The following is a 15,739-nucleotide window of genomic DNA, read 5'->3' on the forward strand; positions in this document are numbered from 1 at the left end:
AACAATAATATTCAAATTAATAAACTGTGTTAAAAAAATTAAAATGTGAAAGGGAAATACGCAGCGGATTAAAAAATATAAATAATACTTTTTTAAAAAAAATTCGGAAATATTAAATTTTTCAAATAAATAAAAATAAAAAGTATTTTTATCGAACACGTTCGTCATAAAAAAAGAACGCGTTCACGTTCAAAGTTCGTCAAAAATAAAAGGAACGCCGTTCATTATTTTTTTCAAAACGAAATGAACGCGTTCGTTTACAACACTACAAAAAGTTTATAATTTAGGAAATTAATTTAAGCATAAAAAAAATATTCAATTTAAATTATGGACAATTTATTTGATCAAATAGAATATTTATGAAAAAAATATAAATATAAAATTGATATTATATGTAATTATAATGAAAAAATAATAATGTATCGACATTTTCTGGATTTAAACACGTTTTTCTTTGTTCTAAAAACCTTCCAGCAATGCTAAATCCTCGTTCAGAAGAAGCACTAGTTGCAGGAATTGCCAATATTTTTCTTGCTAATCTTGATAGCTTTGGCAAATCTTTTTCTTTTCGTTTCCACCAAAGTAGGATATCCGTTTGAAGTATATCCTCTTCCTCAAGTGAGATCCGGATGTTTCGTATGCAATATATATAAAACTCTTTTTTTAAAGTGAGTACGGAATGAATAATCTGCCATTCCAATTAAACCGTGCTATTTTTGTAATCCTTTTCACGTTATTTGGAATAATAACAGAACAAAATACTATACAGTTTTATAAACCGGACCTCGAGTTAATATCAGAAACAGATGCATCTAACCAAGGATTTGGAGCTCATGCAAAAATATAATGGTAACGAATTTCCAATAGCTTACACCTCGAGAACTTTACAAGACGCTGAAAAGAATTATTCTACAATAGACAGAGAAGCCAAAGCAATAATAAACGGCGTAGAAAAATTCCATAACTATTTGTATGGACGAAAATTTAAAATACGAACAGACCACAAATCTTTAATAAAGATATATGGTAATAAGAGAGATTTAAGCTCATTAACAAACCATAGATTATTACATTGGGCTTATAAATTATCTGCATATGATTATGATATAATGTACAAGAATGGCGCTAATAATATAATTGCAGATGCTTTATCGCGAAACCCAATAGAGAAAAATGATGATAGAATAACAAGCGAAAATAAAACAGTGTAATATATAAGAAATCTTACTTATGACATATTAACTTTATCAAGAAAAGAACTGAGAGGAAACCGCAAAAGATCCAATTTTAAGAAGAGTAAAAATATTAATAAATGGTAAATATACAAAAATGATGACGGTATTTTATTTTGGAATGGCAGATTAATCATTCCGTACTCACTTCAAATAAGAGTTTTACATATATTGCAATGGGACATCCGGGTATTACATCAATGAAATCCATTACGAGACATTATATGTGGGAACTAAGCCTATTCAAAAAAACTCGAATATTCAAACCGAATAATTATGAATATGAATATATTCGATTCGAATAAAACGAATTATTCGGAATATTTAATAAATTGCTTTAAAGTATCTAGATACAATATCTAAATATAAAAATGTGGTATCTGTATCTGGATATACTTTTGATTAAAATATCTGTATCTGTTTTTAGATACTTTTTAAGATACATTTTGATATACTTTTATTTAAATCCTATTTATATTATGAATAAAAATAACTTGAATGTAAAATTTATTTTATTTCATATGAGCATATAATTTAAATATATATATTAAAAAATATTAAAACTACTATAATAAAAAATTATTTATAAAAAATATTAAAACATATATATAAAAATATATATACATAAATATTCATTAAATATTATGTGCGAGTTATCAATAAACCAGACAAATTTTGATATTACAATGCAACTCAAGGAATCTGCCATTTTTATATTCAATGAAATTGGTTAATTTTATTTTATTATACATTTTAGAAATTTATTTTAGATTAATATTAATAGTGATGAAGAGGAAGAAGTAATAATCAATGAAGCATCAACAAGTTCAGACATTGTTTTTTCATGGCCAATTTATAGAGCATATTTTAAAGATCACTGATAGTAAAATGTTTCCCATATCTACAAAAAAATATGAAAATTTCAGTTAGCATTACCTCAACTTGCAACATTGTAAAACATTTAAGGGTATAGATACTAAATAAATGTTTACAATTGAATTTTAAGCTTTAAGAGAAAAAGTTAAACACTATTAATGAAAAAAAAATTAATACAGAGATTAGTTGATGAATTATTAAGGTTTTCTACTGATCATACAAATAACCTGTGAAAAAAACAAATAATTTAATATCAGATTTTTTTCAGTACTCCACAGCAGTAGTTATAATTGTTAATAATGATTTCAATGTTGATACAACAAATTTAAAAAAAATTTGTTCGAAAATGAATGTCGAGATTTTAGTATTTTTAAAGAATATTTGTTACATCACCACAATCCCTTCAAGCACCCTGGTAGAAAGACTTTTTAGTGTAGCTAAAAATGTCTTTACAGATATACGAGATGCCTTAATGACCAAAATTTTGAAAAAATTTTATTACCGAAATCTAATAATTATTTATAATCATTTAATCATATATTTTCATATATTATATTAAAATCTAAAAATCATTATTGTTATATTTTGATAAATGTGATATCTAGTCAATAAAGTTTTTTTAGCTCATTCATACATTTTAATAGAATCCTAATTTAGGTTTATGCAAAGCTTATACAAGAGTATTAAAAAATTGTATCTGTATCTAGTATTTAAAATTGTATCTGTATCAAGATATCTTTTTAGGTGATGTATCTGTATCTATATAACTTTTAGACGATGTATCTATATCTAGATCGATTTAAAAAATATCTTTTAACAACTCTGGTAATTTTTATTTGATGACCTTCCAATCTGACAGAGCACAAATTTAAAAATCTCTGAAGTGAAAATTAAAGCAATATTTAAATTTTATTTGCCCTATTATTCGAATCTCACGAGAAGTTTATTTTTTTGAATCTCATAATAAATTATATTAAAAAATTACGCAAACCAAAGGTATATAAAAATATAATACATTTCTACAATAAATTATTGTTAGCTAGCCTAATTAAGTTAGAGGAAAATGCTTCTGATGAAATAGTTATGCATGATGTTGAATTTGAAAAATTTCCTCACAAAAAGAGCGAATATATGGGATCAATATAAAATTAATAAAGACGGTGAAAAGGCTGCTTGCAATCATTTCACGAGCATTATAAAATGTAAAGGCAAAACAAAATCCCCTCTTATTAATCATTATAACGGTAATAGGAAAAAAAACCCCAGGAAACCTCGGATTTTTTTTTCATATTTATAGAATTTGTCACAAGAAGCAGTTCTCAATTCACGTCGAATTGAGCCTCGATTTCTTCCAGAAACTTGGAACGTAAATCAGAGCACTCTATCCGATGAAGAACGCACAAATTTTTCTAATCTGGTTGGGAATAAACACCCATCAATCTGGGTATTTATTTAAAAAAATGGAATGCGAGGTGGCTATAGATGAAAGTAAACTTGAACGATGGTGTGTAGATAGTTGGACACCGAAAAAAAATCGCAGTTATAATACCCAGATTCGGTTAAAGAAATTTTGCGAGGAATACCGTGTAAGAGCGATTTCCTTCAATATTCAATGTCAATCAATATAATTATTATTCTTTGTATATATCTTGATTTATCAATAAAATAAATATATTTTATTACAAAATTTTGTCAAATTTCTTTACGAAAATAAGAAATACATAGGTTATTTTACTGGGGTATTTTTTCCCAGTACCAATTTGAACTTCAGCATTTTATCTTGTTTAAGCATTTTTTATGGAAGGGTATATATGTAATCTTTAAATAATGAATTAGGGCCTAAAGAAATTTAGCTGATTAATATATTATATTTTTTTAATATTTTTTTCTAAAATACTAATTTATCAATACATTATAAATATGAGCATATCCATTATAATCCAAATAAAAATATACATATATTATTAGGTAGTGTTGATAAACAACTCGTTTTGAGCCGATTAAAAAGGGCTAACTCAATATTTCATCCAGAAAAATATTACGCAAACCTGAAGAACTTGCTCATAGAAGGAACAAAGGTTTAGACATTTATTATCAAAATCTAGAGGGCAATATTTTTCTGGCTAAAATATTGAGTTAGTCGTTTTGAAAAATCGGCTCAAAACGAGTCGTTTAACAACACTATTATTAGGTCTTAAGTAAATTCTATAAATATGAAAAAAAAATCCAGGGGTTCATTTTCCGGGGGTATATTTTCCTGGGGCTTTTTTTCCGGGATTCCCTTTTTATCATCAGATTATTGATTACATTTTTTTATTATAATATTATAATCATTTTTTCTGTTAATCAAATTTGCAATAAAAAAATTTGTCAATATATTTGGAAGATGATATATTTTTATTAAAAAAAATTTCAATGAACAATTAGATAAAGATGTCAAAAAACTAGTATGTTCTTCACTTAAAAAACGATTGGTACAATAAAAAAATAAATTGTTATTGATCATTTAATTAATTATGATTTTTCTTTAGTTTGTTTTTGAACAAAAAATTTTAATTTCCTTAACCCGCCCGCCCACCCATAGTTTCAAATTTTTTTTAACCCACCCGCCCATTCTCGAAATTTTTTTATTCGCCCACTTAGATGGGCGGGCGGGCCGAAATCCCATCCAACGCAGACCTCTAAAGTAGACCCATGCAGTTAAAAGAAATTTTTCAAACCAAACAAATATTCATGTCTCTGTATTGCACTTTTTTGAAATGAATCTCTTTATCCAACATCTATAAATTATCATTATCAATTAAATAACTGTTTTTTTACCGGATTTTAAAATTTTTCCATTATCAAAATATTTACAGACTAAATTTAAATGGCCTATATATATGGCAATTTCAATGGAAGTAACAATTGTAAATATCTTTAATTAATAATTTGAATAAATTAAAGCGTTAACAAAAGATCTGAATGATTTTTATGATATCATCATGATTAAATATATAATTTTAATTATATTTTTTTACTATTTATTAATTTATAGATATAATGTTAATATCTCCGACTTATTTTTGTCTATTATTTTTATTCCTGATCACTTTATTATTACATAGAATGATGTGGCCTTGAATCAAAAATGCTTATCTTTATTTAAATTATCTAGGTTTACAATTTACAGTAAAGTTCCTTTAAGTAAGTGAACCCATGCAGTTAAAAGAATTTAAGCAGCATATGCTAGAACAAGTCATTTCCAAATATTAATTAAACTCATGGATCCTAGATATAAAAACATTATATTTCATCATTTTGAAAAAAAGAATGCTTAAATTTTAAGATAAATATTAGAAATAAATAATAATAATGATCATCTAAAATTATGATATTTACTTTTAAGCCCTTAAGTGTTGTACAACTGAGCTACGCTAAATATTCCTCATTTCCATCAAACTGTTATTAAAAAGGGGATGAGGCGTACTTTATTTTTTAGTGGGCAGGTCACACGTAACTTTATGCACAACAGTCAGAAGATAGTCATTTAAACCTCTATAGGCTGAGATAAAATGAGATGGGCAAGGCAAAAACCTATGCCAGAGAATTGATAAAAGAAGAATTTAATTACTTCGGGGTTGAGCATGGGCTGATTTTTTTCTACGTTAAATATGCAAATTCTGTTGGAGTGGATGTTAGTTGTAAGAAAAAATTATAAATCTTGTTATTATGTTGACCATCTAAAACATATATAAGTGAATAATTAATAACAGTCCATCTCATCTTCAGGATTACATAAAGTTAATGTTGTTCTATTGAAATTATAAATATTTCTCATTTGGTATATATATTGGTTTATCAATTTTTTTCCAAAACTAAATATAATATATCGATATACACATCATTAAAAGCATAATTGAATGATGATTTATGTATTTCTTATTTCTGATGAAAAAAATTGATTCCAAATCAGGGCTCAAATGGCCCAAGTTTTATATAAACAACACAATTTTTTTAAGAAATAATAAAAAATAAAAGTTATATAAGAGAATGCTTAAAACACAAGCTCGCATTAATCCTTTGATCTATATTTTTTTATAAGAGGCAGTTAAAAATTCTCCCCTCGTATATATAAAAATTTAATACGAAGATGTTTAAAAACTAGCGTTGTTAAAAACTGATAAATAGTTATATAACTAGTAACTTTAATTAGTTATTTTTTTGGAGTGTAACTGCTAAATGTAACTAATTATTTTATATAATATTCATATACTATTATAAATATATTCAAATAATTAATTTTATTTTTAATATATTATATTATAATAAATTAATTTTCAATTAAACTTATTAATTTGAATTTGATCAAATATCTGATTCTGTATGAGGGTCTTATTTATATAGTTAATATTGATAAATGAATCAACATATACAGAATAATAACAGTAGCCTGGATTTTGCTAGAGGGAAAGCACCATTATGTGGGGTTTTCCCCATAAATTTTATTAATAGGTCCAATAATTGTAGACTTTGGTTAGGTTAAACTTTTATAAAAATAATTTTGGTTTTCACTTTTCTTTAAAAATTTTGAATTATAGTAGTTATTTAAAAAAATTATTAACTTTTATCTATTTTTCTTTCAAATTCTTGTTTCTAGTGTTGTATATTTAGGTATGTGCCGACATTTAATATCGGATTGGATCGGTACCGATATTTAGCGTTTTCAAAAATATAGGATCAGACCGATCTTTTTTAAAAAATCGATCCGATCTGATATATCTTTTTATTGTTTTGAGTTACTTTATAATTGTATATACGATATAATTTTTTTATTTTTAAATAATTTCATAATTATATGAAAGGAACTAATATACAATTTGTTGTAATGTTTAAAAATTTTTTTTTACACTTTTTTGTTATATTTAAAACATCTAACGAGTGACATTCAGTTAGTATTGCTAAACGGCTCGATTTAGCCTATTTTAAAAACGATTAACTCAAAATTTTAGCCAAGAGTAAATTACCCATGCTTATTGATTTTCCCCACAGATATCAGAAAAGTTTGGACTTCTATTTGCGAAATTTCAAGGCATATGCAATAATACTTTAGTTAAAATTTTGATTTGGCCCTTTTAAAAATCGACTAAATGGAGCTGTATAAACAACACTACATTCAAACATTGCAAATATTTTAAATGAGAATATTAACTTATGAAAAATAAAATACACTTAATCATTCGTGAAAGTTAGTTGGTTTATTTAAAGTAAGAAATATTGATATATTAATGACATTGATACAAAGATAAATGGTAAATAAAAAATAATATAAACATCGGATCGGTTTTTAGTAATATCGGAAAATACCAGATCGGATCTGAAAAATTTGTGGATCGGCACAACCCTAAATATATTAAATATATTTTGGGGAAAGAGGAGATGGTGGTGTGTAGGAGAAAATTTTTATTAGCTTAAAATGATATTTACAAGAACATATAAATTTCAGAAGGGGGGGATTTCCCCTTGTACCTCTCTAGCTACGCCTATGTACAGAATTTAATATAAATTCTAACTCTGACTTGTCATTTAATGAGGATGGCATTCGAATGATTCAAAATTATACCATCCCTTTTCAAAAGTAATACCAAACAGACAGATGTTAAACTACCTTAGCCAAATTTCAAAAGATATTTAGGACTTCACAGAGAAAACTTGTAGTAGAGACCATATTAGCGTTAAGTGTTTCCTATGTAATATTCTTAAACGACTCGATTTTTAAAAAGGGCCAGATTAAGATTTTAGCCAATATATATGTTTGAAGATTTTTCTCATATATGGTAGACAGCAGAGTTGTTAAACACTACTTTTAAAAGTAGAGCGCTACCACTATCGCTACCCATCAAAAAATATAGCGCGCTATTAGCTACTTTTAATAAAAATAATTTAGAAATAATTTTTTGATAAATATTTAAATATACTTAGTTTTGATTATAAAAAAATTTATGTAATAAAAATAAATATTTATGGTAATATTCATTTATTATTTATTTTGTTACATTTTAATAATAAAATCATTTCAATATTATCATTCCCAAGTCTAGAGAGACGATCAGAAAGTATAAGTTTCGCCTTACTAAATAATCTCTCAACACTAGCACGTGAGGACAAGGCAGTATTTAATTATATATACATATTTTTAATATAAAAAAGGTTATCAAAAATACTAATTTGAGTATTTTTTGATTTTAAAAAACGAAAAAAAAATTATTAGTGAAAGTCATTTTTGTGGTTGTAACTAGGCCATTTTTGTTTGGTATGAGACTATTTAATACCATGAGCCAGAACCCCATCTCCATATTATCCTCACCTTTCAAAATTTCAAGGGAAAGAGCCACATATTGCATAACCTAAAAAATTAAAATGATATGAAATTGAATAATTATTAATTAGAATTACTTCTGTATACTCTTTTATAAAAGTATGCTCTTCATCGTTAACATATTGAGTTCCAACATGATCACAGAGAAAATTCATTTCTAATCTAATTTCATCCAGAAAAAATGCTATTAATTTGATTGCATGGTATAGTGAGTTCCATCAGTGGAGTTAGAAGTTAATAAATATCTGCCTAATTTTTTAAAATATGTCTGAGCCTTTAGAAGATTTGTTCTGCATATTCCATAGAGTTTGACATTTATAAAAAGTGGATCTTGATATTCATTTAAAATCTTCATTTTTTAAGGATCCTTCCCACTGTTGCTATCAAATTTTGATTATGGCATGAGCATCTCTGATGACTAGGCATTAGAGCATTTTTTATCACTTTTAAGTTATCTGCTATCTCATTCATTAGTGTCTGGTGACATAAAATTGTTGTACCAGGGGATAATGTTTTAATATCATGGTGAATGATGGATTATCAACCAAGGACATTGGCTGAACTGTATCAATTATAAAATCAACAATAACTTTATCAGCCAGTTTCTGCGAAATATTGGCATGTGCATTATTAATCAATTTGGTTTGAAGTGAATTGGTCTTTGGATGTAGAGTCACAATTATTTTTTCCTTAAAACTGTTGGCATAAATACTATTAGAATTTAAAAATGACAATTACCTTTAGGTGTTTTTTGAGGTTATAGCTATTGGATTGATTTAAGGATATATTTTTTTTATATTTTAAACAAATAAATTTGCAGCCAGTTTTGGTTTTTAGATAATATTTTTCAAATTTTGGAAATGGGAAATGTATTATTGTTATTAAGAACATTTTCTTCCCGGGTATCTTCCATATCATCATCTGACTCACTTTCAACGATTTGGATATACATTTGCGATGACGTTACGTGATTTAGGTCTATAATACAAAATTGAAAATATACTTCAATTTCAAAATTAAATCATAAATCATAAGAATTAAAATTAATTATGATATTTTATTTAAATTTTTATGTTTATAGTTATATTTTTAAAAAGTAGTTAAGTAGTGCAAAAAAAGGAGAGCGCTAAAAGCATAATAATTTTAAAAAAAGTAGCGCGCTATTAGCTATAGCTACCAAAAAAATAGCGCGCTACTTTAACAACTCTAGACAGGTTTAGACCACTATTTGGCTAATTAAGGTTTACATAATATCATGTTGACTAAAATCTTAATCGGTCTATTTCTAAAAGTCGACCCAAATCGTGCGGTTTAACAACACTAAAAAGGCATATTTCAGAATCTAAGTCATCCACACCCAAGCTATGTGAACACATCTCTGTAAGATTATTTTCACATAATATGTCTTAAATAATTGTACTAAATTTTAGTTAAATGTACATGCAACAAGATTTTTGTTTGGCTAAATATAATTAAATTAAACTAACTTAATTAATGTCTACATGATGATGTTCTTGTCATACATTATACTTAGTAGCAACATAAGATGCCAACAAGATCTTTTTATATAATTATAATGATAAGAAAGCGTATAACATTGCCATATGGAAATGTCAACCTTTGTCGAATTTACATCTGGGCCATCATCTTAACTAATTAAAAAGAGATTAAATTATTTTTATTAAATATGTTGCCCTCACCAAGTGTTCCCGCAGAACGTTTTCTCAGACCAGGGAGACTTATTTTTGAAGATAAACAAGCGGGGCCTTTAGACAGAAATTTTCAAAATAGTGTTTATTGTTAAAAGCAAATACTAAGCCCGAATTTTTAAAAAATAATCGGTGCAAATATATATGATATTCTGATATTTTATTTCGGTGTAAATACTATTTTACGGATTTTTTTTCAGTATGATTATATTTTTATATAAATAATTATTTAGTCACTGAAATTCGAAGAAATTTTTAATTATTTTTTAATAAAAATAAATATGCGATCGAGTTTATATAGGTGGAAATTTTTTGATGTAATAATAATTCAAAGTTTCATTACTCAAAAGTTTTAAGAATTGCATATTTTTTTCGTTGCATTAGCGTAATTTCGATATTGTTAATTTAACGTATAATATTTTTTAAATTTAACAAATATTTTTTCCCCCTTTTTATGGATTACATAAATTTTACATCTATCAAAATTTCATATACAAGAACCATGGCTTTTTTTAAAAGATCATGAGATTCTTATTAATCACACGTGTTGTTATAATAGCATGAAAATGGAGAAAATGCAGATGTCAACATGTTCAAGCAGCTATTCTATATGGAAGGGTTTAATATCATATTAATTTTTAAATTGTATTTTAATTAGAAACTATATTTAAAAATATTAATTAGAAACTATATTTAAAAATATTAATCTTCCTGTGAACTAATTTATTCATCTATTATATCTTTTTGTGTCCAGGGCTTCTATAAATGGCAGTCTTCGTTTAATAGGGTTGGCACAAAGTATTATTATTGGAAAATGGTAAACTATATCTATAATATTTGACAGTAAGTTTTTTTTAGGTATGCAATATTTAGAAAAATTTACTGCCATACACAGGGAATATCTTTTGAAAAATAGGGGGCCCTGGACATATCAAAATAGATGAATCCCATATTTTTAAAAGGAAAAATAACAGGGAGGATTTTAAAATCAAATGCCACTTGGGTTGCATTTGGGATATCAAGAAATGATCGAAAATTTTTTATTGTTGAAACTTAAAAAAGAGATAATGAGACCCTTCTTGGTATAATCAGTAAGCACGTCCAAACTGATTCAACTATAACGACGGACAAATGGAAGGGGTAAATTAAATATTGATAAATTTTAAAATTTAATATTTTTTCAAGTTATAAAAATCTTAAAGAAAATGGATATGATCATTACTCGGTCAATCACAGCAGAAACTTAATGGACTCAAATGATATATCGATTCATAGTCAAAGTATTGAGCTTAAGGAGGGATCTTAAGACGAACATCCCCATTTCCTCTTGTTTATATATATATGAATATTCTTATTTTCGTAATATTAAAAATATGTAAAATTTAAGTAAATTTTATAATATAAATTTATATAGAACTATTTTCTTTTTACTCAAAATTATATATATATATCTATATCATCATTGTTTATATATTATGTTTATTCAAATAAATTGCTTAATTATCTAGTAATTAATTTAATAGTCTTAACTTAGTAGCATCCAATATAGCACACGCTTTTTAAAATTTTTAAATAATATACACCATTTTTAATGTAAAATTAAAGAATTTTTACTTTTCACAAAAAAAATCTCCACCAATATCCACGCGATCGCATTATTTTTTATTAAGAAAATAATAATATTAAAAACTTCCCCGAGTTTCATTGACTTACTAAATAATTTGTATATCTTCTTTTAAATATCATTGATTAAGATTTGTAAGTCGTAATATTTTATATTAAATAAAAAAAAATGATGCGTTATATAAATGATTTATAAAGTAACTTATAATAAAACTAGTTACTTTGGAAATATAACTGTAACTAGTTACTTATTTATGAATATAACTAGTTACTGTAATCAGTTAAGTTTCAAAAGTAACTCTTAACAACACTATTAAAAACATAAGCTCGTATAAAATATTTTAATCTTTGTTTTATATGAGGTTGTTTAAAATTCTCTCCTCGTATGAATATAAAAAATAAAGTTATATACGAGCGGTAAAACCCCCAAATAAGAAAGCTCTTGTAAATTTTATGATTTTTACAAACTAATAAAGATTTAAAATTTGTTTAATCGTTACAGTTCCATGTCCGTTAGCCTCGAAATAAATGCCAACGTCCAATTGAGCCGCTTTGTGGTGCAAATGTTTGACACCGGTAGGAGTGAAGTATACCTTCATGTTCTAAGGATATAATAAAAAAAGATTGGAATTTAATCCAAAGTTTAAAATCGGAACCCTCCAAGCCGGGAAAAATCTATGATTCGAAACCCACTCTTAATATTTATAGGACTTGGAAACCCATATTAAAATTTCCAGGAACAGGTTTTAACAGAAAATGCAACTAATTTATATGCACTATATTATTTTAAGTGTTGTGTGATTTTACAGGGTTTATTTAGTGGTTAATATTTTTTCCCATTGCTTATTAAGAGTTTGGAGTCGGATTCGGGGCATCGGAATTCGAAACTACGTGAAATTTTATCTTAGTATCGGAATATGTTTCTAAAATGTTTAAAAGAATTATAACCGGGTTTAGTCCAAGTTCCAAACTCTGATTAATTTTTGAAAATTGGAAAGAGACCACTTAAGAGCGCAGCCTGAAGTTATTGATCAGTATTATTATCATTATATTATACCAAATTATCCCGTATGTAAAGAGTGGAACTCCCGTTGGCATAAGCGGTCTGGACTACTCCCAAATCAAAATCATTTGGGGCGAGCTCACAAATCTTCAAGGTATCCTTGATATAATAGGCAATCTGAAAAGGCAAAGAGTAATCATAACACCAAAATAATATAATGTTTTTATTATATATAATAAAGGAATATCTCTTCCATTCTTTTTTTTTCTTTAAAAATTTTTCAACCTCTAATCCTAACTAGGGATGTACCGATATTTTTTATCGGATCGGATAGGGCCGATATTTAACCCATTTTAAAATATCGGTTATCGGCCAATATTATAAATTTTTTTTATCCGATCCTATATAAAATGGCGTCTTTAACAAAAATAAAATGTTATGAAATTTTTAAAAAAAGTTATATCTAAAATCATGTATTTTTATAAATAAAATCGAAATCCATTTTAATGTATAATTTTTTATTAATAATAATTAATTAATTAACATTCTGCTATATTGTTATTTTTTGCGCATTCTGTTTATAAAAGTGTGCGATAATCTCCTCTTCAAAATCAATTTTTGGTGAAGCTGGTGATATTGACAGTTACCATCCGCAGGCTGACCTCTGCTAAATTGGAAATTTTGGCATGTCTAAAAAGAAATCTTCGATATATTAATGTTAAATATTATTTAAAATATTTATTCAAATTTCAAAATATATTTGTTTATTAATTGTTATGTATATAAATTAATGTTATTACTTATCATATAAAAGTAATTTAACAAAAAATATTTTATATACTTTTAGAATTGCAATTGAATATAAACTATAACTGATCATTATAATATATTTAAATGATATAAGTTATGGTATAGTTAGATTATAGATGTTATACTAATAAAAAGTATATTAAAATTTAAAACCATTGGTATCTTCACAGAATTCAAAATTAGATATGATATCGGATCGGTAATCGGCCGATATCAATATAATATCGGAAATATCGGATGGGGTCGGCTTCCAAAAAGTGATATCGGTACACCCTAATCCTAACTATTAATTGTTCGTATATAATTATATTTAAAAAAATGTTTTTTTTTCATAAGTAAAAATATTATGAAAGGTTAAGATGCAATCATAAAAATAAGAAATATATCGTCGATCTAGAATTTAAGCGCTCCACTCGACATTTTCAAAATTTTCGAGTTAGAAGTGGATAATAACTTATTTCTTCCCAATATATATAAAAATAAAAACTAGATTAAAAAATATTAATTTTTGCCAAAGTTATTGTCAAAATTGATCAATAACTTTTTCCTGTATTTGATTTTAACAATGTTGATTTTCTCATTTTAAACATTCAAAATTTTTGAGTTAGAAGTGTAAATAACTTATTTATTCCCAATATATATAAAAAATAAAAATTAGATTAAGAAATATTAATTTTTGCCAAAGTTATTGTCAAATTAATCAATAACTTTTTCCTATATTTGATTTTAAACTTTAATTAATTTTCTCATTTTAAACATTTGCGCAAGTGAAGCAATCCAATTCTAGATTATAAAAAACATATTTTTGAATTCATTCTATGACAAGTTCATATATCAGAAAAGAACAAATCAGAAGAGAATCAAATTCTAGGACAGAGTTTCTAATAGATTATTCTCATTCATTACAGGTAAAACAAATTTTTTTAACATTTTGAATATTTGATTTTAATATACATACAACGCAAATTGTACTAATATTATAATTAATTTTAAATTTTTTTTTAGGATAATTAATTTTTAAGGCAATTAAAATTTTATAAGATTTTTGGATAATTAAAATTGTTACATATAATAAAATTTTTGTTAGTAAATAAATGAAAATATGATTTATTCTTTCATTAGTTCTTATAGGCCTACTTTTAATAAAATGTCAATTTCTAAGAAGACCAATAGTGTGGTTACGACTTTAATTTTTTTCATATTATATGCATATTTAATTGTTGTTCAACAATTAATTAATAAAATAAAGAAGAAATTAAATAAGGTAAGTTAAAGGATTTAAATATTGTGGATGTAATTTCTGTGGCATCTGACAAGTCTTCACATTTTCCTGAAGATATAAAATATAGTTTGAACTTGATTTTAATTGAGCTCAAAAACTTTAGTGGTAAAAAAAATAGATAAGTGGGAATTATGCAATTAAAATTAGATACAAGTGTTGTACATAATATTTCAGAAAGTGCATGTATATCGAAAGATATGAATGATAATTTGAATTCACTTTTGAGTGAAATTAGAAAGCAAATATCTGAAGTTGTGATTCTGTGGAGGTTATAAAAAGTAATAGCGTTAATAATGTTGAACAAAGTGAAAGTGTATATTTGATTCTACGTGAGATCAGGGAAATTAAAGAAAATTTAAAGAGCTTTTCTAGAGACATATATACACATAAAAATAAAAAAAAAAAATTTTTGTGAATTGTTGTGGCCGAAAAGGTCATAATGAAAAAAATTATTTTCGCGTAATCGAAAAATTAATGAAAATGTTAATGCAAAAATAAGTTATAAAAATTGTCATCGATGTGGTTTCTTAGATTATATAAAAATAAATTGCATCGTGAAAGAAGTAAATTTTAAAAATGGTTTCCGCAGAGATCACCAGTATTGATAAACCCGGTAGTTCGTAACATGAAAAATCCTATCATTTCAAATTTAAATGAAATAGAGTGCCCGATTGTGTTTCAGATGTGAAGAAATGGGTCATATTGCTATGCATTGTCCAATCCATGAGTGGATTGCAGTAACTATATGATTTGCGAGAAAATCATATAAAAATCGAAAAACCATATATTTATAATAATAAAATTTTTAATATATGTAAAAAATTCTTTGGATATATTTAATAAAAA

The 15,739-nt window shown here is 25.7% G+C and overlaps 1 protein-coding gene across 2 annotated transcripts in view; it reads right to left on the reverse strand.

Moving 5' to 3' along the window:
• The window catches only part of LOC135922671 (phosphoacetylglucosamine mutase-like), a 121,697-nt gene that overhangs the window by 18,387 nt on the left and 87,571 nt on the right, over window positions 1–15,739 (reverse strand). For both annotated transcript variants that reach the window (XM_065457103.1, XM_065457104.1), the window contains 2 exons: window positions 12,856–12,978; window positions 12,299–12,400 (listed from right to left, as the gene is read on the reverse strand). In XM_065457103.1, coding sequence (XP_065313175.1) covers window positions 12,299–12,400; window positions 12,856–12,978 — 225 coding nt within the window. The remainder of the gene's footprint in view (window positions 1–12,298; window positions 12,401–12,855; window positions 12,979–15,739) is intronic.

This window comes from Gordionus sp. m RMFG-2023, chromosome 1, assembly GCF_954871325.1.
Source record: "Gordionus sp. m RMFG-2023 chromosome 1, tfGorSpeb1-WG-v2, whole genome shotgun sequence".
NCBI lineage: Eukaryota > Metazoa > Nematomorpha > Gordioida > Chordodea > Parachordodidae > Gordionus > Gordionus sp. m RMFG-2023.